The 27,410-nt window shown below is 40.8% G+C and overlaps 2 protein-coding genes across 7 annotated transcripts in view; both read left to right on the plus strand.

Annotated features, from left to right (window-relative positions):
* Positions 1–10,581, plus strand: part of tcf12 (transcription factor 12) — a 96,383-nt gene extending 85,802 nt beyond the window's left edge. The window contains exons 15-21 of one of the 5 annotated variants that reach the window (XM_085401563.1): positions 1,009–1,080; positions 1,560–1,751; positions 5,844–5,949; positions 6,042–6,192; positions 7,461–7,690; positions 8,125–8,272; positions 9,349–10,581. In XM_085401563.1, the coding sequence (XP_085257689.1) occupies positions 1,009–1,080; positions 1,560–1,751; positions 5,844–5,949; positions 6,042–6,192; positions 7,461–7,690; positions 8,125–8,267 (894 nt within the window). In that variant the 3' untranslated portion in view covers positions 8,268–8,272; positions 9,349–10,581. The remainder of the gene's footprint in view (positions 1–1,008; positions 1,081–1,559; positions 1,752–5,843; positions 5,950–6,041; positions 6,193–7,460; positions 7,691–8,124; positions 8,273–9,348) is intronic. The other 4 variants (XM_085401579.1, XM_085401570.1, XM_085401587.1 and 1 more) reach the window with 4 other exon arrangements.
* Positions 10,582–16,356: 5,775 nt separating this feature from the next.
* Positions 16,357–27,410, plus strand: part of cgnl1 (cingulin-like 1) — a 34,766-nt gene continuing 23,712 nt past the window's right edge. Inside the window, exons 1-8 of one of the 2 annotated variants that reach the window (XM_085401614.1) lie at positions 16,357–16,551; positions 19,613–21,203; positions 21,363–21,457; positions 23,120–23,225; positions 23,642–23,743; positions 24,292–24,428; positions 26,412–26,550; positions 26,878–27,090. In XM_085401614.1, coding sequence (XP_085257740.1) covers positions 19,665–21,203; positions 21,363–21,457; positions 23,120–23,225; positions 23,642–23,743; positions 24,292–24,428; positions 26,412–26,550; positions 26,878–27,090 — 2,331 coding nt within the window. In that variant the 5' untranslated portion in view covers positions 16,357–16,551; positions 19,613–19,664. The remainder of the gene's footprint in view (positions 16,552–19,612; positions 21,204–21,362; positions 21,458–23,119; positions 23,226–23,641; positions 23,744–24,291; positions 24,429–26,411; positions 26,551–26,877; positions 27,091–27,410) is intronic. The other variant, XM_085401606.1, reaches the window with a different exon arrangement.

A 27,410-nucleotide genomic window follows, 5' to 3' on the forward strand; every position in this document is an offset into this window, starting at 1 on the left:
AAGAAAATATTGACCGATATTGAATTTTCTTATCACCAGCAATTCAAATTGTATTGGTGTCGAAGTTTAACATGATTATATGTTTCTATGACCTCACAGAGAAGACCCGCAGAAGTAAAGGATGGAGCTTTTAGCCATGCTGTGATCTTAGAGGGACATAGATTCATCCTGACATCGTCTGCAAAGCTCCTTCATAATCCGTATTCACACGTAACAATGAAAAGACATCCAGGTTTAATATAAAGGATCCTATATCTACCTGGTAGAGATGTTCCTTAAGAATGTCTTGAACCCATACCCGGTTGTTTCTGAATCATTTAGGCTTCTAAGAGGTAAAAAAACATCAATTGCAGTTTTTTATTGAATGATGAATGAAAAATGCAGCTGGCAGCCACTGAAGGAAATTCTCATTTATTCTCAGCAACGTTCAAGAGTGTGCTGAAATAAAATCGTAGATCACGGTCCTCTGGTAGTTACGACAGAACTACTTGGAACATTGGAAAGTCCCAGAGAGCTCTTGGAAATGGTGATGAAGCTCTTTGAGGATTAGATTACAGTCAAAATGACTAATTTTGTTACTGGACTGGGCTGTGAACAGTAGTTATATTCGTTTAAGACGAATTTTTTTTAAAAACGGCAGACTTTGGTAATCAACAAAACACGCACAGCTGGATGAAATGAACATAAGAAGGCAAAGCAATAAGGCACAAAAGACAACAACATTATTTATCCCAGCACATAAAGTCAGTGTAAAGTTTTAAACTTGTGGCGATGCAGAAAATGTGACAAGTGCTGTAGTAGGGGTCTGTAAATACGCAAACAGCGAACCATCTTTATCTTTACAAAGTGAGTCGTCAGCAGCTGTGTGCTTCTTTCTAAATCCTGCCTCTTTCTCTCTATGTGCTATCACAAAACAAAAAAAAGTCTTTACCCACAGCGTGTTTGTAGTATTTATAGATTCTGATCTTTTTTTCTTAATTCTCTCTTATTCTTATTTGACTTTGCCAGAAAAACAGAGTTCATCAGCAGTTACATGAGCATCTCCAGGATGCCATGTCTTTCTTAAAGGATGTCTGCGAGGTACTCTTCAGATAGACTCTTTTTTTTTTTACCCATTGCGTGTTCCATACATCGTTTTGTTTTCTTGCACAAGTTCGACTACATTCTTCACAGTGAAATGCACTTTCATTTATTACTACTTCTGTCGCCTTATTCTCATGTTATGTTGTTGTCGTTTTTTTTGTTTTAGTTTTTTTCTGCAGCCATGCCAGCTTGTAGTAATCAGCTTAGGTTCAGATGACAATGAAATTAAGTGGCTGCAGTGCCTCTGTTCATTTGAAAAACAAATGAGAACATATCCTGACTTCTACAACTCAAGCTGAAATGGCTCATTTGATCTTGCATTTGAATTGCCTTCTTTATCTTGTTTTTTTTCTCACCATACAATCAGCATTTTCAATTTTTGTCCTAATGTGCTTATACTAAGCTGCTCTGTCCTTCTTTTCCTCCCTTCTTTCTCTCCCTAACCCTTCATTTCTCAATCCCTTTGGTCCTCCCAGTCTCGAATGGAGGATCGCCTGGACAGATTGGATGATGCAATCCTTGTTCTGAGGAACCACGCAGTGGGCTCCACCGCCAGTCTGCCCAGCGACATACACAGTCTGCTGGGACAGGCACAAAATGGGCCAATAACAGCCATTGGACCAAATTTTCCTGCCTCTGCATTGGTTCCAAGTCGGACTGCAGCGATGGTACGATAACTTCATATAAGTATTTATTTATTACTATACGGTATTTTTCAAACTACACCACATAAAACACCTTGGCCACCTGGTCAAAAAAAGGAGAGCTTTGAGACATTTTCCGCAGACGAACAGTTGAATTTATACCGGCATATTTTCCATAAGTGTAATAGCTGGCCGTAGGATCACCCTCCTCTTGAGAGCGGCTGTATACACAAGTTTGAGAGAGAAATGAAGAAAACAGGCACAAAGAAGTAAAGTTGGCGTAGGACGTGTTTGTACGTTGCAATCCTTCTAGAGTTAAACTCGAAGCCCCTTGAGAACTGGGGAAATGCCGGTCTCTGTGTAAATCATGACGTGTTCGCCCATCCTCCTTCTGAGGTATTTGATTGTACAGAGCCAGGAGATTTGAACACATCTGCAGTGGAAATTAAAATGGGATGACTCGTCCAACTGTTATCTGGAGGTGTTTGGAAAAAGTTTGACACAAACACAAACTTAAAAAGAAAAAGATCAAATTAATTTGAACGTGGGAAGAAGTTTAGATTACTTTTTTCTCTGAGATAAATGATGGAAGGAAAAGTTAGACAGTGATGAGATTTTGTATCTAATAAGCCAGTGATTAGCTGTAAATGTGGTGTTGCCTTTAAATTCAGACCTAAAATTAATATTCTTGTTTAGATTACTGTTATACAGAAAGGCCAAAAGGCTCCTTTTGTGTGTAAATTGATTATTAATTAATTAGTTTAATTTTTTTTTCTATAAAACAAGCACGTATTGTGAGTAAAGTGTTTTGGTAAGGTTGTACTTTGATGCAGCATGAAGAAAGAATGAAAAGATGCATTTCTGAGTGCAGACCGACATTTTAGTGCTCAGTCTGCACTTTTTGTTTTCGTGTCTTGATCATTGCAGTGGAGCTGTCGTGCAGAAATTCATTTATTTTCAAAGCAGTTTAGTTTTTTTCTTTGTTTTAAGGTGGTATTTTTCCTGTCGATGGTTGTTTTCACTCGTACGCGGAGGCTACTGGGTAGCTCGCTTTGTCCCTTAACAAGAATTTTACTGTGGTTGTCAGAAGAGCTCAGTTTGATGTATTTGTTACAGAGAGCTGGGTTGTGGCAGTGATGTTGACCGACTGTGACTGTGAGATAGAACATACTGTGTCTGCACTAACACAGCACTTCCTGTGTGGGAAGAGGTCCCTTCAGACAGGGCTCAACAGCCTCGACACGGCACAGCCACAGGCTTTTTACTCTGGCTGTCACCCCGCCCTCTACCCCCTTCCACCCCTTTTCATCACTTCTTTTTAACAACCCAGGAAATCTGAATCGTTGGAAACGTGTGTCTGAACCCGCAGCCTCCACCCAAATAGAGGTCCTCAGCTGTATGGTAATCAGGCCCAGCCATGAAAATGGCAGCGTTCTTTTCTTGCCAGAGCCCCAGCCTCACTCCTCCTCCTCCAGACAAAGAGTTGTTTGGACACCTGTTGAGAGCACAGCAAAGATTAGCGTAGCGCTGGGGAAGGGGAGGATCTCGGAGCGGTGGGGTTAACAGAGGCCAACAGTGACTGGGGATCACATTCCAGAGGAAAAGAGGGAGATGCTCTCCACCCTTAGTGATGATTTCTCCGCCTTTCCTCAGTCCTTGAAAAAGGAAATCAAATGGCTCTAGAGCATGTGGTAAAGGAGGGGCTTTGTGGCACAACGTGGTGGGAGTTGACCATTTCTATGTTATGCATGTGAACAAAATAACAAGGAGATAGTCAGACATTGGAGTGGGTTTAGCTTGACTTCTTTTGAAACTGAACACAGAAGGATTATTCTTCTCGTAGACATGAGGAACAGACGGGTCCTCAGTTGTGGTTACAGAGCGGGGAGTCTGAGAATGTCGCTGCAGCGAGCAGTAACACAAAATGCAACAGTGACAGAGACAAATGAGGAGGCTATATATGGACCTTTAAGTATGGCTAAATATTGTGGCACAGGTGTTTTTTTAAATTTGTGTTTATTTTCTATTTCCTACCCTTGATTATGCATTATAACGCTGCTGTGGAGCAAATCTCCAAAGTACCCACAGGTGTTGGTAATGACTGACTTGAATGGTGATTAAACCCAGAACTTGTCCCATGCTGTGACTACAGGTTTTAATAAACACTGCTACAGACAGCATCTAATCTAATGTATATATACCAGAGGTGTGGACTCGAGTCACATGACTTGGACTCGAGTCAGACTCGAGTCATTAATTTTATGACTTTAGACTTGACTTGAAAAAATGTTCTAAGACTTGTGACTTGACTTGGACTTTTACACCAATGACTTGGGACTTGAATTGGACTTGAACCGGTTTACTTGAAAAGACTTGATATTTTACCCCAAATATAAAATTTAACATGCATATTATATAGAGATTGAAAATGTGACGTCATTCACGGGTAGAACCGCAAAGGATTCTGGGAACTCGTGGCAAGCGGTACTAGCGCACGCAGGCTTTCAATTGAAATCAGTCACACAGCGATAAAAAGAAACACAAAAATGGCAAGAAGCTGTTGTATTATTAACTGCAATAGCCGGTCGCATGACAGCCACGGGAAGCCGACGGGTAAAGAGATCGGTTGTTATCGGATTACGTCGCTGAAGAGAAATTGTTCAGCCATGTTTCTGAAGTAACAAAGACGCGACGGATGGCCTGGATTGCAGCCATTCAAAGATCAAATATAACGTCCCAGAACACTCCAGCTCACAGGTTAGTCTGCTCCAAGCATTTACACGAAGGTCAGTGTTTTTTAGTAGTTAATACGTCATTTTCATAACATAATTAGTGATATAGGTTACAAGCAAGTCTGGCGCTGAACAGAAATTGTCGCGCTATGCTCCTTTGTTTATTGTGTTTATTGTGCATAAATAGTGAATTGTCCTGACACAATATTGTGTTTCGCTTCTGTTATTATGGTACATTGACAAAAACATATACTTTTATTCATAGGATAAAACAGGTTTTTTGTATCACTAATTGCCCAGTACGATTACAGCATACAGTATTATTGTCACTGCTACATTTCTGTGATGCTACCAGAAATTATTTCCACTACTAATTAATTACCATTGAGCTCAAAGGTCCTATTAATAAACGGTTAAGGAATGTGTATTTATGACGACAATTTGTGAGACTGGTAAACTTATGATACGTACGATGGTCTTTCGTTCTACACGGTGCATTTCAAGGTCCTGTACCCATCCGTCGGTAAACTGTACCTGGGCTTGTTGCAGTGACCGGAAGTTACTAAACTTCATGAGTGTGTGCACTCACTCCAAGAACCGTATGATTATAAATATGCATATAAATATGCTAAGATGAGATAGCTGACTTCATCTAACTAGCAAATGTTGTCCAGGCTACGTTGGTGATACAGTTTTTTTTAATGTGTATGATATTTTTGTCATGCGATTTTAAAGCTGGTCCTACAACCGCATCCAAGAATAACATGCAGCTTATCTCAGAACTGTCGGTGAAAATTATTCTTGGAGCTAGGTTTAATTGAGCTGCATTTTATAGAGGTGCAATTTCACAATTTGTGTATATTTTCTAAGTTCACTATTTTGTCATGTGTTGAGAAAAACACAGATTTTAAAATTACATGGTCTAATATTTACATTTAGCATAACTGCAACATTATTTTTTCGTTTTTTTTTTTAAAGACTCGAAAGGACTTGAAATTCAAAGTTTCAGACTTGTGACTTGACTCAGACTTTTACACCAGTGACTTGAGACTCGACTCTGACTTGCCTGACATTACTTGAGACTTGACTTGAGACTTGAGGATAAAGACTTGAGACTTACTTGAGACTTGCAAAACAATGACTTGGTCCCACCTCTGATATATACATATATAAAAGCATCTTTTTTTATGATCCAACCAGTGTAGAGTGCTCACCAAAATGTGCAAATCAGTATAACTAAGGTTGCTCTTTTTCTTTAAAACTGTGGGATTTTCCATTTTAGGCTTTTCTCCTGCTCAAAAGTGTTGTTTCATTTTTATGAACAGTCTCCAGTGAGTGTGTGGCTGCTTCCTTTCTTCACGTGTCCTTCCTGTCTGTGTTGCAGCAGGGCGGCGACGATGCTGCCAGCCTGAACAACAGCCACGGAGGCCTGCCCAGCGCCGGCTCGACATCCAGCACAGAACTCAATCACCAAGTGGAAACGTTCAGAGGTCAGCTCCACCACGGCGTCCCACTCTACGATATCCACACGATTCGGTTTACGTATGATGTCTTACCTCCACATTTCTGTTACTAATAACAGGTCTTACTTCAGGCCTTCCAGCAACCCTGGAGCTGAAGGTGGAGAAACAGGACAAGGATGAGATGCTCGACAGCATCTCCACCGATAACAAGTCAGATGACGAGAGTGACAGAAGAGATATGAAGACACCCAGAGCAGGCCCACGCACAAGGTAAGAGGACCTTTCGATACGAAAACGTGTGAAACATTCTTCAGAAGTGAAAATAAGCTCTATGGCATGCTTTGAGATGGTAGAAACATGGGATAAGGCTGGAAAGGTTGTCTTTCATATGCGACAGGTAGTGGAAAATCTGATACATATCGTATTAACCTTTACTGTCATTATTTGATTTAAAATAGGCATGTCAACAAATGGGAACAAGAGCTGGGTAAAGAAATTCCAGAGGAGATGTGGAGAATACTGGATTCGGTGCTTTTTAACACCCCAAATTACAAGCAAACAGATAAATGTGAAACAGCCCTGCTGGAGATTATGGAACCAAACCATACTCACATGTTTTGGACATTCGGAAAAATAAAACCCCTTTTGGATAGTATTCATTCAGAGCTTGCTGAAATGTTTGGCTATACAATCCCATGATCATTTCAGATCCTATACTTGGATCACCTTAAAGGAAACATGCATCCAAAGACCAATACCTGTTTAACATTGACCTAGCACTGGCTAACGATCAAAACACTAAGCTACAGACAATGGGTGATTGTTGTTGTTGTGATGGTAAACTCAAATACAGACTGAAAGTGAAAGAATATTTCTAAAAATCTGGGACAAACGGTTGTTATACAAAGTGAAGAAAAGTCAAAAGTAACAGAAATTATTAAAAGAGGCAGTTTTGCACCGACACACTAACACTGGCACTGTTCAGATGTTCATGTGCTTGTTTTATGTTTCCATGTGGCTACTTTTCAGTTTTATTTTGCGTTAGCTTAGCCACCATGTGTAGTCATTTTATATGTGTAAAGGAAGCAAATAAAATTCGGTTTTTTATCAGTTTGGTTCCTATGAATGGCACATTCACTTTCACATTAGACAAGTGAATACACTTCATTCATTTCCTCAGAAAGCCTGCAACCAAGTTAAAGCCGGGTGTCTGAAAACGGCCGGGACACAAACAAACAGAGACCTCCCCTAAGGGTGGGAGGGATAACCAGTCCTGTCAGGCAAATCTTTTGTCTCATTAACACATGCTTAAGAAACAACAGATTTCACTTGATGCTGAGAAGGCGGAGCTTCTCAGCGTCAAGTGAAATCGTTGTGGTAAAAACTCATGGATGTTAAATGAATTAAATTTTCTTCCTTCATGTTTATAGTTCATGGTTTAATCACGGTCATGTCAGATTAATGGTTTGAAGACCATCCTATCATTGGTGCAGATGACTGAATGGTGGCTGCGGGTTGATTTCTTCTCTCTGCTGCAGCATCACCGAAGACGAGGATCTGAATCCCGAGCAGAAGGCTGAACGGGAGCGCGAGAGGAGGATGGCTAACAACGCTCGCGAACGCCTGAGGGTGCGAGACATCAACGAGGCTTTCAAAGAGCTGGGTCGCATGTGCCAGCTGCACCTGAAAAGCGAGAAGCCCCAGACTAAACTGCTCATCCTCCATCAGGCTGTGGCTGTCATACTTAGCTTGGAGCAGCAAGTCAGAGGTCAGTGTTGCAGCGCTGCTGCGGCAATTAACTGAAATGCTACATCACATCAAATCACTGCTGACTCTTAAAAACAACGTGTGTTTTGATGCTGCGTTCCTGCAGGTGGTAATTTAATTTCACTGTCACATCCAGAGCAGATACATGTGGAGTTAGAAAGGAAAAAATAGGGAATGGAGCTGCCAGAGTATCACAGACAGTAAAGAAAATGCAGGGCGTTTATTCAGCTCAGATGTTTCCCTGCAGTGCTGCATTTAGAGGTACTAAAATGAGTAATGATGAAAGATTTGAGGCGAAAGACAAACAAAGTAACGCCCTTTTATAACACCCTTAAAGCTTCGGTCTCTCTCTAAAATTTTATCTTAATTTTATTTAAAAAAAAGCTTTGACATGTGTTTAATTAAAGTGTAATCTGTGTTTATGTGAACTCACAGAGAGAAATCTGAACCCCAAAGCAGCCTGCCTTAAGAGAAGGGAGGAAGAAAAAGTGTCTGGGGGCTCCAGTGATGCCCAACCAGCCCACACAGGAGTCCATCCAGGCCTGACCGACACATCCAACCCCATGGGCCACCTCTGAGACAGGTACTCTCACCTCTAATTGAGCGACACACACTGCTATGATGGTTTTCTCTAATAACTGAATAATCGGTCATCTCATGACAGCATATTTTCTTTTTCTTTCTGCACTTTGATACCATGATAATTGCGGTCATCCTGTGTGTTTTCCTGGTTTAACTGATGTTTAGTTGATTACACAGGTCAGCATGATTGAATCATATTGACGCAGCATGTTTAAACCCAGCTAAAGTCCACAATCTTCATTTTTTACTTATGTTTCCTAAAATAAAATTTTTAACTTGAAGATGTCAAACTGTAAAATTCTTTCAATCGTTGTTATTTAAAAAGATGCAGATAGATGGAATATTCACTAAATTATTTAAATTTTAATAAAATCTCTGCTAAGGTTACCAGAAACCATCAATCAGTCACATTTCATGAGAGTTAAAGTTGCCAGCCATCACTAAGAGGACAAATTTTGCTGGCTGACTGGTCGCGCTTCCAGCCACGTGCGTGGCTGTGCTGAGCGGGGTTTCCCCCTCATGGCTGAGAGCTTTGTTAAACAAGGATTTGGGGTGAAATTGTGCACGGCTTATTTGCCGTTTATGCATCAGAATCTGTTCAATAAACTGCACTTTCCAGACATACTTTTAGAGACAGTGAAGATAACAAACACTGGAAATATTGGAAAGTCTGGTTGTTCTTGGCCGGCGATCTGCATCTTTGGCTGGTTTTTCCTGTGCTGCGTCACTTTTTAGTAAGGCTCTAAATCTATGTTACCTCATTTAAAGTAAGCCAGTGCATTTTCTTCTCATTTTTGGCTATTCGATCAACAAAACTGTATTTTGTATTTGAATAAATTAAACCCCTTTTTTATCCCTTATTTTTATTTGGAGGAAAAATCCTTTAATTTAAATGTTATAATTGTCCTTTATTGATTTATGTCTGATTTATGTCAGACTTTTTAAAAAATAAATATGTAAAACAGCAGGACTTTAATCACCAGCTCTAGTGCTGAAGCTAAAATTTGGACGGCCTACGCTCAGCTCCTTTGATGCGCACCTCTGATCAGTGCTCCTTCTTTGCTTCCTCTCCTCCAGATCAGAGCGATGCAGATCATTTCTGTCCCGTCTGAGTCGGTGACCTTGCTTCCCAGTGACAGACAGGACTCGCAGTTTGTGACACCAATTGGAGGAGACAGACCACTTGAAGCAAAACGACGAGTCTAACACAGTCCACTCCTAAGATTGAAGTAGAGCCAAGCGTCCAGCTCCCTGTGACCAGATTCCATTTGCAAATTTCTCCCCCACAAGAAAAAAATCTTCAACACATATCACTGTCTGCAAGAAGTGTGTTGCTTCTGAACAATCAGAGACTTCGCAATCTCCTCCAACCGTATGTGGAAATTGCCTTGTGCCTAAACTAAATTGACGAATGCATTGTAACAGCAATTGTTTTTATTTGTCTGTTTCTTTGTTTTTTTTCCTATTTATTATGTTATTGAGCTATAAAGTGTATGTCTAAAGGGAAAGTTAGGTCAATACAAAGAGAAGCATGCGGCTTTTCAGTCGATCTATAGTTTGCCAGTGTCGCCATCAACCCTGAGCACTCCACCCCGGGAAAATCTTTGAGTCTGAGATTGGGGGAAAAATGTTAGAGATTAATTTATTGGCCAGTTTAGACTGATATTTATACCCAACTGAAAATCATCACGAGCTGAAAAACAAAAGCACCCGTTTTTTAAATATAAATTTTTTAAAAAATTATATATTATTTATATTTTTGTTTTCCTCGTTCTGCTACTGGCCACACGTGAAACCAAAACTACCTATGTTTGTTTCTGAGCAGTTTAGATCCGTCTCTGTGCTACTGACCGGCAGGTAACAGGTCCAGCTACGATAGCGTCAACAGCACGGGAGGTGACGCACAAACGGCAAACTGTAGCTTCACTGAAGGCTCAGATTTAATTGGTTTTTTTTGTTTGTTTTTTCCCAGTAGTGAGCAGTGAAAATACAGAGGGCAAACTTTTTGCAAACCTTAGCATTCCCTGCATATTTTAGTGTCTTAACTAAAGGAAGAGGCGACTCCAGCGCCCTCGCTTCCCTTTGCCATATAGTGTTAAACGTAAGCAGTGGCGTATGTTTGCAGATTCCTCCTCCGGACGTCAGCACAGAAGTGTTGGCTGTGTTGGCACAGAAGTGGCTTTTTTTCTTTTGAAAATGTGTTATTATTTTCTTGTTTCTGCCACCAGCTAATCAGAGATCTCCTAATGAAGACGTTCAAAAAAAACAAAAGTAGAAAAACACGCAAAAAAACCCCAAACAACACAAAACGACGACCACAGTTTCTCCTGGCCTGATCAAACATATCAATTTTCTTTCTGTTAATATCTCAAGACATTAAATTCTAATAAGCGCAGTTACTCCTGACTAAAATTTAGTTATGCTTATTTGTTGTAACAAGTCCTTTCTGTCCAGCATTATAATTTCCGGTTTTTAGCTAGCAGAGAAAATCTGTAAGTTATTTTCAGTGATGTTTTGATGGAAGCCATGCTATTCTCAGTATGGCAAAGCAGACTGAACATTTCATGGATTATTCTGAGTATCATTGAACTGTAGCATGATCATGATAATGAGGATGATGATGATGAACAAAAGCAGGATTTTTCTTTTTTATGTTCCAAGACATCGGTCATGGCTTTATTTCTTTTTCCCTATCCGTGTGCATGCGTTACGTTTTCCTTTTTTTGAGTCTTTTCGGTCTTAAGACTTGCTTTATATTCCATTTATTTCTTTGTATATTGCGTTCTATCATTATTTACACCTTAAACAAGGCTGCCGCATTCAGAACGAGTATTCTGTACGATAAAGGGACTTTGATTAGAATAAAGGATGATGAGTTTACAATTTAACAACCTCATTTTAGTGAAGAAGAATCCAAAAAGAGAGAGACCTGGTCGGTTGTGGTGTGTTCTCTGACTGAATGAGGCCTTGTTCATCATTTCAGTATTCATGATCCTGTATTCATGTCGGCAGACTTTGAGGGTATAATGTGTGTCACTTCCGGCTCGCTTCCCTTCATTTGTTTTCTTTCTTTCTTTTAAACTTCCCGTTCTTCCTGTATTTCTTTGCTCCTCTGTTTGCCAAGTTAAACTTTGCTGTATCCCCAGATGCTTTCCCTTGTATAATATATGAAAAAAAAAAAAAGAAAATCAAAAGAAAAAAAAACATTTGGCTTATTTTTCACTGTAGTTAGTCTTTTATACAATAATACTGTAAGAATATTTCTTGAATTCTAAATATTACTCTTTCTAGATTTTTGAAAGCAAAAGTTTTGAGTAAAAAGTTTCTTACTTTATTTTACTATATTAGATAGTAAAATGTACGGTTATTTACCATAACCTGTCCATTATCACAAAAAAGTTACATATGGCATCTCAAGAACACGGCTGAACTGCTGCTCGTAGTTTAGTACTTCAAAAAGGCTCCGTATGAGCTCCAGATTCCTAAAAGCGCGACCTCCATCGTACTCCTCAGTCTCCGTTGTTGATTGATTGAAAAAAAAAAAAGGAAAAAAAAAAAGATTTGTTCTTGTGTCAAATAAAAGGTGTTGTTGATGCACATTGAAAAACTGCGGCAACGAGAATTTGAATTTTCTGTCATTTTCAAACAGAAAAACACGATGTATATAACATTTATGTTGCAATAAATGTGCCATCTTTTTTTAAACTCGATCGTATGTGCATTTATTTCACTCATCTTCCTCTCCATATTTACATTTTTCCACCTTTCCATAACCTTTGTTGTGTTTTAACGCACAGGAAGGAAGAGCTCTGAAACAATGGGATTCATTTAGACTTCCTTATCGTTTTTGTTATTTTGTTTTTGAGACATTTCTACAGTGGATTTAGGCCAAATGAGTGTTTTATAGTATGTAACTCTTTTTTGAAAGTAATACCAGTGGACCATTGTAGTCTGTATGAAAAGTACTATGAATATATGTTTCTATTTTTAATAAAGTGTGATAGCAGCGTACTGTATATGTGCTGTGCTCCTACTTTTTCTTTTTTGCAAGTTCATTTATGCAGTATAGAGACAGATCCTCGTGCCTTAACCTCCTAAGACCTGAACTCTTCCATGGCATGCATTTTTAATTTCTCTTTGATATTTGGGCATATTGGGACCTCATGAATGTAAAAACAAAGAATTGCCAGATTAATTTTTTGACCTGATTTGTGTTTCTGACAAAAATGAGATCCACATATGAGGACATTTGTTTTAAATTTTGATAGAACAGTGGCAGGATAATGTCCTCGTAAGTGGATATCAGGCTCTTGTAGAGACAAATTTATGTTTTTAGGTCCAGACAACCCAAAATGTGATGTCCACATATGTGGACGCCAGGTCCTAGGAGGTTAAATAATATTTGAATAAATTGTCTTATATTTTGACACAAAACAAAATGACCCACCCAGCACTGAAATTGAACTTCCACAGTCATGTTGAAAAGCACAAACCTAAACAGTTTTTTAATAAATGGCTTTGGTGGAAGTGTCTCTCTCTGTAACCTGCCGTACTCAATCTGCTACTTGTGCTGTGACTGAAGTTAATGAATCCCAAAAGCGTTGTGAAAATACTGCTCTGAACCTGGAAGATTGTTGCTGTGCTGTAAATCTCAGAGCCTGTACATCTGCGCAGAATTATCTCCGTGCAGATGTAAGCATGGAGACCGCTCATTGCGTCCTGAGAGGTCTGATCTCGAGTCATTCGTCAGACTGAGGTGACAAAAGTGCTGACTGCCGTTCTGTCTGCGGTGAGCTCAGTGATGCGCGGTGGCCTTCCAGCGTTCCTCGCAGGGATAAACGGAGCGTGTGACTGTGCTGAGCTCTGGTGGTGGTGGTCGTGGGTGTGCATGTTTTCTGTAGGAGTGGGACCACCATGTCTGAAGGCTGACTTCCTGTCATGGCTGCTGGCTGAGCCAGCTGACAGAAAGTCCTTGGCTCACATCCTTGAATCTCAACCAAAGAGCCTGCTGCTCCTCCTGCTCTAACAGTAAGATCATCCGCCTCTCTGCCACTTTCAGGATGCACGCTGCACTGAACAGGCCTCTTGTCTTCTGTTTCACTTTCTAATCTCAGCTCTTTAAGATTCAAGGCTTTTTGACCATTTCAACATAGTGAGGAGAACAGGATATGATATTCAGACATTTCACAGAGACACAAAGCAAGTGCTTATCTGTCAATAATGGAAGTTTTAGGCATAAAGTGTGGAAAACAAATACGACAGCACAAAAGTAATTTCAAAGATTACTTTTACATGTACTCAAAACAACAATGTACTGCTCCTCCTGCCCACACCAGCTGCACAGAGATCCATTTTTGAAGCAGTTTAGAGTGATGGATAAAATACCTAGTCCTTGTTTTATATTAAGAAGGCCACAAAAAAGCTCCAGGGTTCTGAATTAGACACAAGAAGTCTGGTAACTTCCACAGTTTGTCTTTTTAGTATCAGATTCCCTCAGTAAGGAATCCAGGGACAACATCTTTATGAGGAGCAGTAAGACAGGGTGAAGCTTGATGAGGTTCACCTGTGTGTCTGTGTGTTAATGACCTACCTGACATTTGTGCACCCACCGTAACCTGCCAGATGTGCACTGATGGTGTAGTTAGTTATCTACACACCAAAGCTGGGAAGCAAGAGTGTCAGTAATACAGTGAAATCAGATCCAGAAAGTAGCATGGGCAAGGCACTTTATTAGGTACACCCTGCCAGTACCCAGTTGGACACCTTTTGCCTTCTGTCTTAATTTTTCATGGCATACATTCAACAAGCTGCTGGAAACCTCTGAGTTTTTGGTCCATGTTGACTTGACAGCATCACACAGTTTCTACTTATCATGATGAGAATCTCCTGTTGCACCACATACCAAAGGTGCTCTGTTGGATTGAGATCTGGTGATCAAGGAGGCCATTTGAGTACAGCAAACTCCTTGTCATATTAAAAAAAAAACAGTTTCTGATGATCATAGCTTTGTGACATGGTGTCTTACCCTGCTGGGAACAACCATCAGAAGATGGCTACAGTGTGGTCACAAAGGGATGGAGATGGTCAGCAACAATACTCAAGTAGGCTATGGTGTTTAAAGATGCTCAGCTGGGCTGAGGTACCAAAAAGAAAACATCACCCACACCATTATACTACCATTGATTGGCTCATTAGATATTTGTGTGTACATTTTTAAATGGAGATCCAAGTCCAGATAGCAGCAAGGAAAAGATTAGCTGATGAATATAAATATGTGGGAACGCTAATGGATCCAAAACTGGCATTTGAAACAGAAGTGTTTTTAAAAAAACTGTGAATAGAGTTTTATTTAATGTGGATATTTTAGGAATAATTTAACAATTAAATATTTAAAATAAAATTCCCACAATGGCTCGGTGACTGTGAAAAGATGAAATCAAAAAAATAAAATGCATCTCCACAATTGCTGCTACAGGTCAGTTGGGCTGACCTGCCCCTGGAAAACCTGCAGACCCCCTTATTGTATAATTGGGATAAGACTGAGGTGTGCACAGAGCATGCCCAGAGGTCCCAGCTGTGGCACCTCAGCGGAGAACAGAGCTCCCATTGTGTGCGGCTGTAACCCAACACAGTGGCTCAGATTAAAGGCTGCGGTGCCGCGTGGTCTCTGCGGACAAAAATATAAACAGTGGGCCACTACAAAGGCGAAGGGGAAGCTAGGCCCCTGGTTTAATGAAGTTTACACTGCAGTGGCAAGATCTATAAAAAGACAAGTGAATGCACCGTTTCTTTCTCCTGCCACTCAGGAGCAGCATGGATGCACTGAAAAGAGAGGCTGGGGGTGCTTTAAGCAGCACTCACTTTAATGCCACTCTGATTTGTATGACAGCTGTTATTTGAAGTTCATGGCATTGATTAGGCCCAAAGAAAATATCAGTTAGATGGGTACTGGTCACATCTAACTGATCGACCGACGTTAGTAATATTTAAACTAAACATGGTTCCTGTGTATTTATGTTATATTAAATTTACATAATGTGGTTTCAAGTACCTTTCAAAGTTGCAACGTTTATTTCTTTCATAAATAAATATTAAACATGTGTTTTTCTAAAATTAGACTGCTCTCAATGTAATCTTCATTATCTTAAGTGACGATGAAGATTATATCCATAAAACATTTCAGTACAATAGCATTTAAGCCTCAAATACACCGGAGATCTTCAGCTTTACATTATCTCTTGATTGTTTTAAAGGTCATTTGTTCCATAAATTTTAAAACAGCCTGAGAAATAAGAAGCAAACTTGATGATTATTATTCGCATCTTCTTCTGTGGCTTGTTTAATAATATTTGTCTAGCATGTGGCTACACTTGCTTGCTACAGGTGACTGTTTATGATGGAAACTGAGCATCAAGCACAGCACCTCAGGATCACTGACACTGACTGTAATCCTGCTGTCGTTTATAGTTGCACAGTGCCATTGGCACCCCCCACTAAGAGCATGCTCACCATCACAGAGGCTGCACACAAACAGTATACACTCCCCACAATCATCAGCATTTTTCTAGCATATCTGCTCAGCATAATAACTAGCTCATGCCTTTTAAATCACTCTCTGAGATACTCATTGTTGACTTTCTGGTGATGCGTTTAGGTGCAGTCAGGTGAGCTTACCATCCACTAGATGACGCTCTCGGTTTTTAAAGACATTCACTTACAAATTGGATTTATGCGTACATTATGTAACGTGGGAAGTTTTCCCAGGAGTCACAAAACTTTTAGTTTGTTTTAGAAATTAATAGAAATGTACAAACTTTTATTGTGTTACACTACATGTCAAACACATTTTTGAACTACAAGGAGTTAATAAGAAGGAAAAATTTATGAATTAATTATTTGTCAGGTGTCACCTCTGGCTACAATACTCCCCGCTAGTGCAGGAGCTTCTAAAAACCGAGCTGAACCGAGCCGAGTCGGTCCAAACTGAGTGGGGCCTGGGAGTTCGGGGGTAGTCTGTGTGAGATCTGCTCCAGGACCAGCGGACTGCTTTTGAGTGGGTGGGCGGGTAAAGTGCGCTTGTTTGAGGAGGCGGAGCGGCCCGGAGGCTCAGAACGTCCTTCTGAAACGGTTCTCACTCACTCTCAGAAAACAACTCAGGACCAAATAAGTTAGCAAAGTGCGGCGCGGGCACTTTGCAAAAGAGTTTAGCTTTTAAAACCGCTCGAAGAAAACTTTTTTTCCAAACCTGGGATAAGTGAGCAAGCGAGAGCAACGACGCCGGTGAGTAACTAACTAGCTATCAGTAACTGTCCTGTGCGCGAGACTCTTTAACAGCCGTTAAACTCAGCCGGAGGAGAAAAAAATTAAACGAATAGAAGGGCCGCTTATTTTTCTACACAGCTCGTTTACTTCAGGTGAGTGGTACAGGTGAGAAATAGGTGAAGTAAAATTTGAAGATGGTGATGTGTTTCTGCCACCTGTTGCACTCAGCAGCCAAATAACGAGAAACTGCGTCAAATCAAAGCGCTACCTCTTCACTTTGGCTAACGAGCTACTGTATGATTTCAGTTCTCAGATCTGCATCCAATTAACTGTTTTTTATCTGACTTATGTTTACAATTGCTCCTGTAAGGTCACGTTGCTTCTACTGTACCTGCCGCTAGAGATTAGTGAACTCCCATTCATGTTACATAACCTAATAATAGTTTCCCACCGTTTAAACCCTCACAGGCAGGTTTGTTTCCAACTTTTTCCAAAGTTTGGTCCCATCTGGATTTAGGTGTTTTGATATGTGAGTGGCTACAGGTGTTGACACAGAAAAAGACAATTTTTTGCACTTCACCCTCGCTTGCATCCTAACTTGCACTCTGGATGGACATCACAGGCAGCACAGGGGTCATTGAAGGAAGCACCGACCCTGTGTAGGACAGTGAGGCAGCTCACTGAGAGTTTCCTCCTTTTTGGAGTGAAAAACACAATGGGAGGAAAAAGTAACACACTTGTTGGAGCCCTTGTGTGCTAGATACATACACTGAGCATAAAAGGGTCTATTGTGTCGTCTCAGGCTTTAATCTGGCTCATCCTCCCTGACAGGACACCTTACCTCAGCCTTTCTCTCCTCCCGTTTGCGTGTGAAACTGAGTAATTCTGGCTAATTGGAACATCATGTCATTAGTCTAGTGGAAACAAACTGGAGTTGAATCATCTTCGTGGTTTGCTAGGAGTGGCCCACAAAAGTTTCTTGCAGTATTTCATGGTGGAAACTTTGGCTGTTTATAAGGCAAGATTTTATTTAGTTTCATTAAGTTAAATGCTTCCCAGGTAGCTGTTGTTTCATGCCTTATATGGCAGGTGTGTATTTGTGTGTGTGGTGGTGGGGGGGCATTTACACATTTGATCAGTGAAGAAATACGTGGGGATCAGGGTGGTTTTTCAAGCTCAGCTAAATGCCTTAGTTTAAAATCTCCTGCCAGATAAGATAACCAGAGATGAATGTCTCTTTTGGCCTGTCTGTCTGTCTGTCCGCCCGCCCGCCCGCCCGCCTATCTGAAGGTAGTGGCAGTGGGCTGAGCAGGGTATTACTGACTTCCTCTTCCTTAGCAGTGTTATCCATTTCCTCCTGGGGGATCCCGAGATACTCCTAGGCTGCGTGACATATACTAGGAATGTCAAACACACCAGTACTGGCCCATTGGAGGCTCCAGTTGGTCCCACTGGCTTCAGTGAATGTGTAAACTGTAAAGACAGAGGGCATACATTTAGGACTTAACTTTCTTTTAATGAAGTTTTAAATTATTCTTAATGAAAGACATTGACAAAATTAGTAGGAGACAGATTAACCAGCAAATGTTTTTTTTTTTTTTTTAAATTAGTATTCCATCAAATAAAGGTTCCTGTTTTTCACTTTTTTTTTAAATTACAGGACAAAGTTGGTTACTGGTTTCTTTGAGTTACTGCAGTAGAATAGTACAATATTGGAAGATCTCAAAGGAAGTGTGTTATTTCATATATTATTAAAGAGTAGTTACACTGATCTGACCCACTTAAGAGCAATTTAAAAGGACATGTAAAATCTCCCCAAGGAGTTCTTTGTTTTACCCAGGGTCTCCCCCTAGCTAGGCATGCCTGGAAAACCTCCAAAGTAAGGCATCCAGGAGGCAGATGGTTGAACTACCTTAGCTAGCTCTGTTCATCTGGTAAGGTAAACCAGGGAGGAATCCACCATTTTGCTGCAATATCCACTTTCTAGCAAATTAGAAAAACCTGAAAATAGACATGTAAAACAGCCAAATTTACAGGTGCATTGCCATGAAACCCCTCATAGTACTATGTTTTCAAAATGATTATCTGTGTCCATAAGTCTGTCTTGACCCATTTCACACTTATGTGATACATCCTGCTTTTGCCCTTTCTTGTCAGTCTTATCAGTGTCCTCCTTCCAGGCCCACCTCTGTCCATCTTTGTATTGTAACATCAGAAAAGGATGCTATCAGCAAGACAAACAGGAACACATTGAAAGGCCATTGTCCAGTGAAAAGCACATGGTGGCTGCTGATGGCTTTGTCTCCACTGGCTTCCCTGAAAAACACCGGGTGGCTCACTTTTAATATTTGTACACAGTTTGATATTTATTGCCAGCTGCGCTCTCACGGTCTAGCTGCAAATCTGTCAGCTTTGACAGACCTGTAGTTATTATGCATGTGACAGAAAAGGGCTCGATAACATTTTGTTGCCCGCTTTTCATGACTTTTCCCAGGGCTGCAATTAACAGTGTCATTTACAAGGCTCACCTGTGCCGTTTGTGCACACAGACAGAGAACTGAACCCAACACCTGCTGAAGTTATTTAGACATGACAGCTTTGAGATGTTTCCCTGGTTTAACTCATTCATATTCATGATGATACCTTTTAGCAGGTGAAGAGAAAGGCATAGTCTTTGTCAAGCATGGTAAACAGTCATTTCGTTATATCATACCTGTTAGTCACACACTTGTGAGGCCTTGCTAAACAGTACCTGGCTGTTTCTGTTGTTAAAGAATGTGGCAGAAGTTGACTCATCTCTTGAGGGATATTATGGTTTCTGAGATGTTACAGGCAACACAAGGGGAGGGCACTGTCTTCATTTGGTTAGAGCACATTACTTGAGTAGTTTGACACAAAGGTCTCTCCTGCGAAACAAGTAGAATAGAAGGAATGCAAGACAAGAAGGGAAAATGAAAGCTAGAACAATAAAGTTTCATTATTGGCTGAAAGTACATCTAAGGAATGTTTGTTGATGTCGCTGAATTATGTAGCATCTCATCTCTGACTAATCCAGTGCTTCTAAATCTTCTCCTTGCAGAGGTGGGCCAGTTGATCCAGGGAGAGGGATTTATTTTCCTTCTGCATTCCTGATGGAGTCATACAGAGTGTCTGGCATTCCTAGCAGTGGACCACAGCGGGGCTACGCTCAGCCATCCCGCCCTTCCAAGCCACAAAGTAATGGAGCTGGAACATATGGTCTCAGCATCCGAGTCCAAGGTATAGATGGACACCCATTTGTGGTTCTCAACAACCAGGATGGGGGTCCCCACACTTATATGGACCCCAGAGGTAATGGCTACATCGACACAGAAGACTCTTTTATCAACAGCTACGATGAGTATGACTTTAGACGTGGCAAAGAGGCTGAATCTAACAGCCCCTTTGTGGAGTACAGGACTCAGAAGATGTTGCATTATACTGGTCCCCAAAATGGTGTCACAGAATCCCAAGAAAAGAAACCATCCTCCCTTCTGAACTTCCAGAAGCACCCTGAGATACTACAGCCGTATGATCCAGAGACCAACTCCCTAAACCTTGAGGGTTTCAACAGCCTTCCTTCAAGGCCTGACACTGGGAGCCAGCCCCAGAGTTGGTCCCCAAGGTCTGCAGCATCTCACCGTAGGGCATCAAGCCTTGACCGGAAAAAAGATGCCACGCCGCTTGAGAACAGACAACCTACATCCCAGAGTGTGAATGAGGCAGGCTTTCCTAAGCTGAAGCCACAGCTCACTCAGCCTCAGAGCAGGCCACAGTCACAACTGTCTCAGCCACAGATCAAAGCTCCTCTTACCACCCTGAATCCAGCTCATCCCAAGCTGACCTCTAAAACTCCACATCAACCAGTTCCTCCAGCCCAGCCTCAGCCCTCCACTGTGTCGAGCCCTAGGAGCAGTGCCACCTCCAGCCTTGAGCGCACCCCTCGTGAGCCTGATGTCCTTCCCCTGCGCAGGACTGATTCCAGCGAGCCAATTCTTCAGCCTTCTTCCCGTTCCCGCCACTCCTCCTCATCTTCCACCTCTAAGACGCCAATGGATGAACAAATGGAGGCCCTTTATGCAGACACCATAAACCGTCACGAGAATCGTCGCTACATCCCTTTTATGCCTGGTTCAGGCAGAGATATTGACACAGGCTCTATACCCGGTGTTGATGAGCTCATTGAGAAGTTTGACGGCAAAGATGGCACTCAACGCAGAGGCAGGGCGGGGCGCAGAAACAGGATCAATCCAGAGGACAGGAAGCGCTCACGGAGTGTTGATAGCGCCCTCGGCCTGCAAAATAGCTCTAGCTACACGGAGCTACATCAAGGCACATCCAAGGAGCATGTCCTGCTTCCCTCACAGCTGAGGATGCAGAAATCAGCTGGAAGTCAGGACTCCTGGCTTTTAGATCACGTTGATTCCAGATCTCATGCCACCAGTGCACCTGGCTCCCCACAGAACACCATTTCTAAAGGTGTTGGCTCTATACAGGGTTACAAAAACCCTCAGACTCAGTCCTCTTCTCTATCGTTTAAGATTAAAGCGAGTGAGGAAAGTGAAAAGGTTTTGACATCATCACTGTCATCGTCATTATCCAGGCCATCTTCTTTAGCAAACAAAAAACCCGGGACAGACGCGGACGTGCAGGTAAAATGTCAGACCATTATCACTGCATCCTACATTTGTTTGTTTTAAGTTATGTTTCGTTTTAATTTAAAGTAGCATTTTTCAAAATATGATCTATGAGAGAAGTGTTCCTCTCTTTTATTTTGTTAAGATCTCACTCTCTCTTCCTGACATATCCAGGCAACACCTGATCTCCTGAAAGGTCAGCAGGAGCTGTCACAACAAACAAATGAAGAGACAGCAAAACAGATTTTGTTCAATTACCTTAAAGATGGGTAAGTCTGAACTTTTTCCCATACAAAATGTGACCAGATATTGTGAAAACATCTTGACTCAAGAACTGAGTGTTGTTCACACAAAGTAAGAAACCGTTCTGTGGAAGTAAATTAATGTGCCTTTTTTATCTGAGCTGGACTGTTTGTGATAAAAACGAAGGAATGTGGTCTTCGTACCCTCCCATCCAGGCTGTGAGCGATCCAGTTGTCTGGAATTTGTTTTCCTGCAGAATCCCACTTTTAGTCAGCTTTGTTCTTTGTGTAGTGTGAAATAATGAATAAAATCCTGTCTTTCTGTAGAGGAGACGATCTGTCTCGAAAAAAATTACATCGAGTTTGCATTTAGGCTATGGATACCAGCGAGTCTTTCAGTAGTTAAACAGTTAATACTGTCATCAGTAACAATTTCATGGAGAAAGTTACAGTTAATACAATCACTACAGTTTCTGGATGTGTTATTGAATCGGGGTATTGTAGAAGTCGAACAGGAAGCTGTTTGGGTGTGTCGGGCAACAGGTCAGGAGCCACAGGACAAATGAAAGGAAGCACAGATGGAAGTGCAGGGGCTGAAATTGAACTACATTCCCAAGGCCCAGAAGAAAAACATGCAGCAACAGGGGTTATAACGGTTTAATGAAAATCATGTGTATGAGGAGAGGGGAGATTTAAGGGGTTTGGCTTTCAGTGTCAGTCTCACCATTTATTGAAATAATCTATCGCTGCTGTCAAGTGAAAATGGCGCAACTTCAGTTTTGTTGATTTTATGTTTTCACCCGAACTAAAGGATTAAATGTTCTTCTGTGACTTTAGAAAATCCCCTGATCGTTGGGCCTTCAGACATCTGTTGATGATCTCAGAAATGGGCATTGTTCAACGCCGAGGACCAAGCTGCTTTTTAAACTTAGGAGAAGTTGAAGTTGGAGGAAATTGATGTTTTTTTACTATTTAGAACAATGGGTTAGTCTGTTAGTTTTTAAAGACATTTGAAAATAATAGGGCTGGTGTAGAAACGTTGTGGGTGTGGTTGTCCTTCTACCCAATACTGTAAATCCTAGCTTCTTTCTCATCACCATCTTTTGTTTCAGTAATTATTATATTATTTGGGCGGGTGGCTGTAGCTCAGGAGGCAGAGCCAGGCCTGTGTGAATGGGTGACTGAGGCATGTTATATAAAGCGCTTTGAGTTCTCAGGTAGGGTAGAAAAGTGCTGTGTAAGTGCTGGTCCATTTACTATCTAAAATAAACGAAACTTAGACCTGACTACAGAAATTTACTTGCGTTTTTTATTGGAGTAGGAATGGTGAGATCTCTTAGCCCTTGTAGCCATTTTTTAAATATATAATAGAAAAAACTGAAATGTATATATTTCTATAGCTGCATTTTATATACCAATGTAGTTCCGAAAATAAAATACACTGCCTATTTGGATTGTGTTTATGTGTCTAACAGTTTATTGGATGGCTATAATGGCGCTGTTTGTGCTGTGAGGTGTCACTTCCAGGCAGCATGATCCTTTCTCTCCCCTTCTAAGGAGGGGAATAAGCTACTGTTTTCCCAGAACAATCTGGGATTAACTTCTGGCCGCCACAACATTGAAATAAAGTTTTTGAAACCTTTGATAAGCAGAGTGTTTTAACGCAACTGTCTGTGTGCACGTCTGCAGGAGCAATGATAATGATGAGATGACGAAGAAAAAGGTCAACGTTGTGTTTGAGAAGATACAGACATTGAAGTCTCGGGCCACAGCAAGTGCGCAAGGCGACAACAAAGTAAGGCCATTTTATGTCATTCTGCTTGTGCACAGTGGCAGTCTACAGTTACAGTGTTAAATGCCAACGAGATGTCAAACAAGATGTCATCTTTATGCATCTTTATATCACAATTGGTGGTGATTGGGGTGGAGTAAAAGAGCAGCACCAGCTTAATTCTTTAGTCTGCCTACCATTAAATGGGTGGGAGATTAGCCAGACTGGTTTCATTATTATTCATTAAAATTCATTTTTATTTAAGGCGATTGATGATTAAATATTGTGTGCTTTCATGAGATGTTAACACCAAAGCTGTTTACTGTTACCCGAAGATTATTTAATTTATCAGGGTACTACTGTCCAAAGACCTAGTCTCCATTTGTATTTGTAATGGATTAATAAGAAATGAGCACCTCTAAATTGTTTGTTTTCTCCAGGCCCAGGATCTTGCTGCTCAGACCAAAGCTCTGCAGGAGCAAAATGCTGAACTGGAGAAAGAAATGTCTGAACTGAAAAGAGAACTAGAGGAACGAAGCATGGTAAGAACAGTGCGACTGTCTCTATGACCAGCTTGTTTATGTTGGTTTTATTGCTTAACTTGTTGTTATTTGAGAATATCCTTTAATCAAGGGTTTGGCTGAAAAGGAGCTTTACAGGATTACTGTTCAACTAGCTGAATTTAAAGACTAGTGTTTGGGTGTAGCATTGACTAAGCGTAGTACAAAGGCTAACAGAATAATGCAACAAATAGGCTACTCCCTTGAAAACTCATTATTTAGTTGATCTGTTAGGTAAGGAATTAAATAAGAAGCTAAATAATCAAATATGGATAGTGTTGGCCAGGCGTTGACTTTGGGGTAAAATATGTGCCATTGATATGCTGATGGTATATCAATGGCACTGCTTGCTATACTTAAAACACGTCCTGTAATCAAAAAACGCTGAATCCTCAAACTTACTTTCAGCAAACAATAAATAAAAATGTTCATTTCAAATGCTAAAGCTTAGTTTAAGAAATGTAAAAGACTAGATGCGTGTCTCTACTTAAACACACAAGCTGTAATAACCTTGTCATTTTTACTTACAGAAAAATCAGGCTGACAAAAGGACGGCTGCAGATTTAAAGGAGCTGCAGGAGAAGATACAGCAGAGCATGGAAGAGTACAAGCACCTGAAGGAAAAACATGCCAAAACAGAAGCTGACCTACAGACCACAGTGGAAGAGTAAGTGTAAAGGAGTTGCAAATTGCCTCCTTAAGAGGCGTATTAAATAAAATATTTTATAAGCAGTTAATTTCAAATAGATAAATGGGTATTTTTTTTGTCAGCTGCCTCTCCAGTGACTCTCTCATCCTGCAGATGAACTCTGACTTCACCGTGTTGGATTGCAGCTTGTGATGGTAGACTATTGATTCTCCACCTGCTGCTGGTTCTGGTAAGAGTGATCCCACAGCTTTCAGTGGATCACCAAATCAAAGTCTACCATCATCAGCTGCAGTCCAACACAGTGATGAAAAAAATGACAAAATGTTTCACCTTAAGAAATTTAAAAAAGGTAATTTTTAATAAATGGCAGAAACACATCTTTAAAAAGTTGGGACAGGGCCATGTTTACAGCTGTGTAGCTTCTTTTAACATCAGTCTGTGAAAACATCTGTGAACTGAGGACACAAGTTTCAGAACTTTTGCTCAGCAGTCCATTTTCCATTTCATGATACACCAAATGTTTCAGTTGATGATCTGGACTTTCGACCTGCAGGGCAGCAGGTTCAGCACCTGGACTCTTCTACTATGAAGCCATGCCGTTGTAATAGATGCAATATGTGGTTTAGCATTGTCTTGCTGAAATCCGCAAGGACTTGACTAAAAAAATAAACAAACCCAAAAGTGATCTGGATTTGAGCATGTATTGCTCAAACACCTCTTTAAACCTTTCAGTATTGATGGTGACTTTCCCAAAGTGTAAGCTGCCAATGCCATAGGGACGAATGCACCCCCGTAACCCACACATACTGGATTTTTGTTGTTTTTTGTCCTTAAGTGATTAAAACTGGAAGTGCATGTGGTGGCATTTTGTTTGTATTGCTGCAGTACTGGTTTCTAATGACTAGCTATGAAGCCCCCACATGGGTAGTTGGGAACATACTCAAAGCCAGTGGGTGAAGCACCTCCTTTTTTCAGGTGTATCAAAAGTGTGATTTAAGTAACAGTAATGGAGATCTGTTGTTGAAACGGCCCAGACTGTTGATAGTTACTGTGGTTACCATATCAGTACCTCTGTGTTGTAGTACAACTCTTTGTGTCCCCATGAGTTTGGTAGGTTTATCTTTTACCCTCTATATTCCTGTGTGCCTGGTGACTCATTTACCATTCAATCACAGCACTAACTGTCCCGTTCCAAACTGCTTTTCGTGTAATTGTTTTCACAGTCATTCAAGTACAGAGTGTCGCCACTATTCATAGCTTCCTTGTTTTGTTTTGAGCTCTGCATGGTTGAAAAGGAAATTGTAGCAAAGTTGCCAATCTTCGAGCAAATGGTTTTGTGTTTTTAATTTGTGTAACACTTCATGAGAATTTCATGCTGTTGAAAACTGAGCTTTTTTCTTTAATTTCTTCCTGTGTCTGTGTTGGTCCTTTTATCATAAGGTTTTGTTCTGTGAATTCAGGATCTTTAATTATCATTTCCTTGTTCTTCAGTTTATTATCTGTAGCTTCAGCTTAGCTGTGCTTTTCAGCTTGAAGAGTACCAAAGAAGTCTTTACTCCTCTGACTCTTTTCTTTAAAATTAATTGAGCCTTATTTCCAGCTGCAAATCAATCAGGGACATTTCTGTTTATGCCGTCTACTCTTGAATCAGTATGTTACCTTTTAAAAAAAAAAATGAATAAATAATTTGTAAAAATTATAGCATGTTGCATTTGAGGCCAGTCTTTATCAATTTATTACTGTGTGGTTTTTGTTTAAGGTGTCTCACATCACTTATCATCCTCTGCCTCAGAGATGAAGAAGCAGATTAGAAATTATTGGTTTTCAATCATACAGTTATTCATTTTAACGAGTGTGCTCTAGAGGCGTTACATTCAGCTCAACCACATTTGATGCCATTTGTACATGAATTAAGGCGCAGATGCATGGGTATGTTTGTACATGTGTGCAGTGTATGAAAAGGACCTGTACCATGCTGTGACATGTTGAATGGTTTGTTAGGCTTTTCCAGGTGAAAATGGAAAGGGAGCAACATCAGACAGAGATCAGAGACCTGCAGGACCAGCTGTCAGAGATGCATGATGAACTCGACTCAGCCAAGAAGTCTGCTGCTGATGGAGAGAAAGACATGCTTATGGTGGTGAGCCACAGTGCCCTTTGTTATAGAAAGAAAAATAAATGTTTATTGTTCTTGCGTTTTTTTGGGGGGGGGGGGGGGTTGCATTAGGGTTAATTAACTTTATTCATAAAACAATATAGAAGATTTAAGCCTTTAAGTTCCTGTTTCACGTAATATTCAAAAGATCTAAACGCAGCCTGTATAGCAATTAACCTATCACTGATTTCCTAAATTCTTTACATTGTAGCTAAAATGATCACATTGACATTATAGTTGCTGAAAGCTTTTTTTTTTTTTTCTTCTGCAAATTCTGGACTAAAGTTGTCAAAATGTCTGCATTTTCCATAGGAGATGATGCAGCTCAAGGTAGAAATGCAGGAAGCTATCCTAGCCAAAGAGGAACAGGAGGAGGTGCTGAGGAGGCGAGAAAGGGAGCTAACGGCTCTGAAAGGAGCTTTGAAGGAAGAGGTGGCCGCTCATGATCAGGAGCTGGATAAAATGAAGGAGCAGTACGAGAAGGAAATAAGCAAGCTGCAGACATCTTTGGAGGAGGCCAAGCAGGTACTCAGCTTCCCATGTAGTTTCCCTCAGTTCCCTTCCTCCACTCTCCTCTACTTTGATTCCTTCTCTGTTTTCGCTTATTTGCCATCTCACCCACAGCACAATGTTACAGAGTGTTACAGAGAGGTGTGGGTATAAGCACAGTCAGGGGTACTGTAACCCTGTTTGCTGTGGATTTTAAGTTCATCTTAGGCAACGTCCTCACTTAATGTGTTTTCGTTTGAAAACGCATAGTTTTCTCTCCGTTTTGGTCTCCCGTCCACACTGAGACAGCGTTTTCCTCGAAGGAAAATGCAGCATTTTGAAAACGCTCTGGAAAA

Source organism: Rhamphochromis longiceps, linkage group LG1, assembly GCF_057381845.1.
Source record: "Rhamphochromis longiceps isolate RC_006_pf linkage group LG1, R_longiceps_female_GT1.1, whole genome shotgun sequence".
Lineage (NCBI taxonomy): Eukaryota > Metazoa > Chordata > Actinopteri > Cichliformes > Cichlidae > Rhamphochromis > Rhamphochromis longiceps.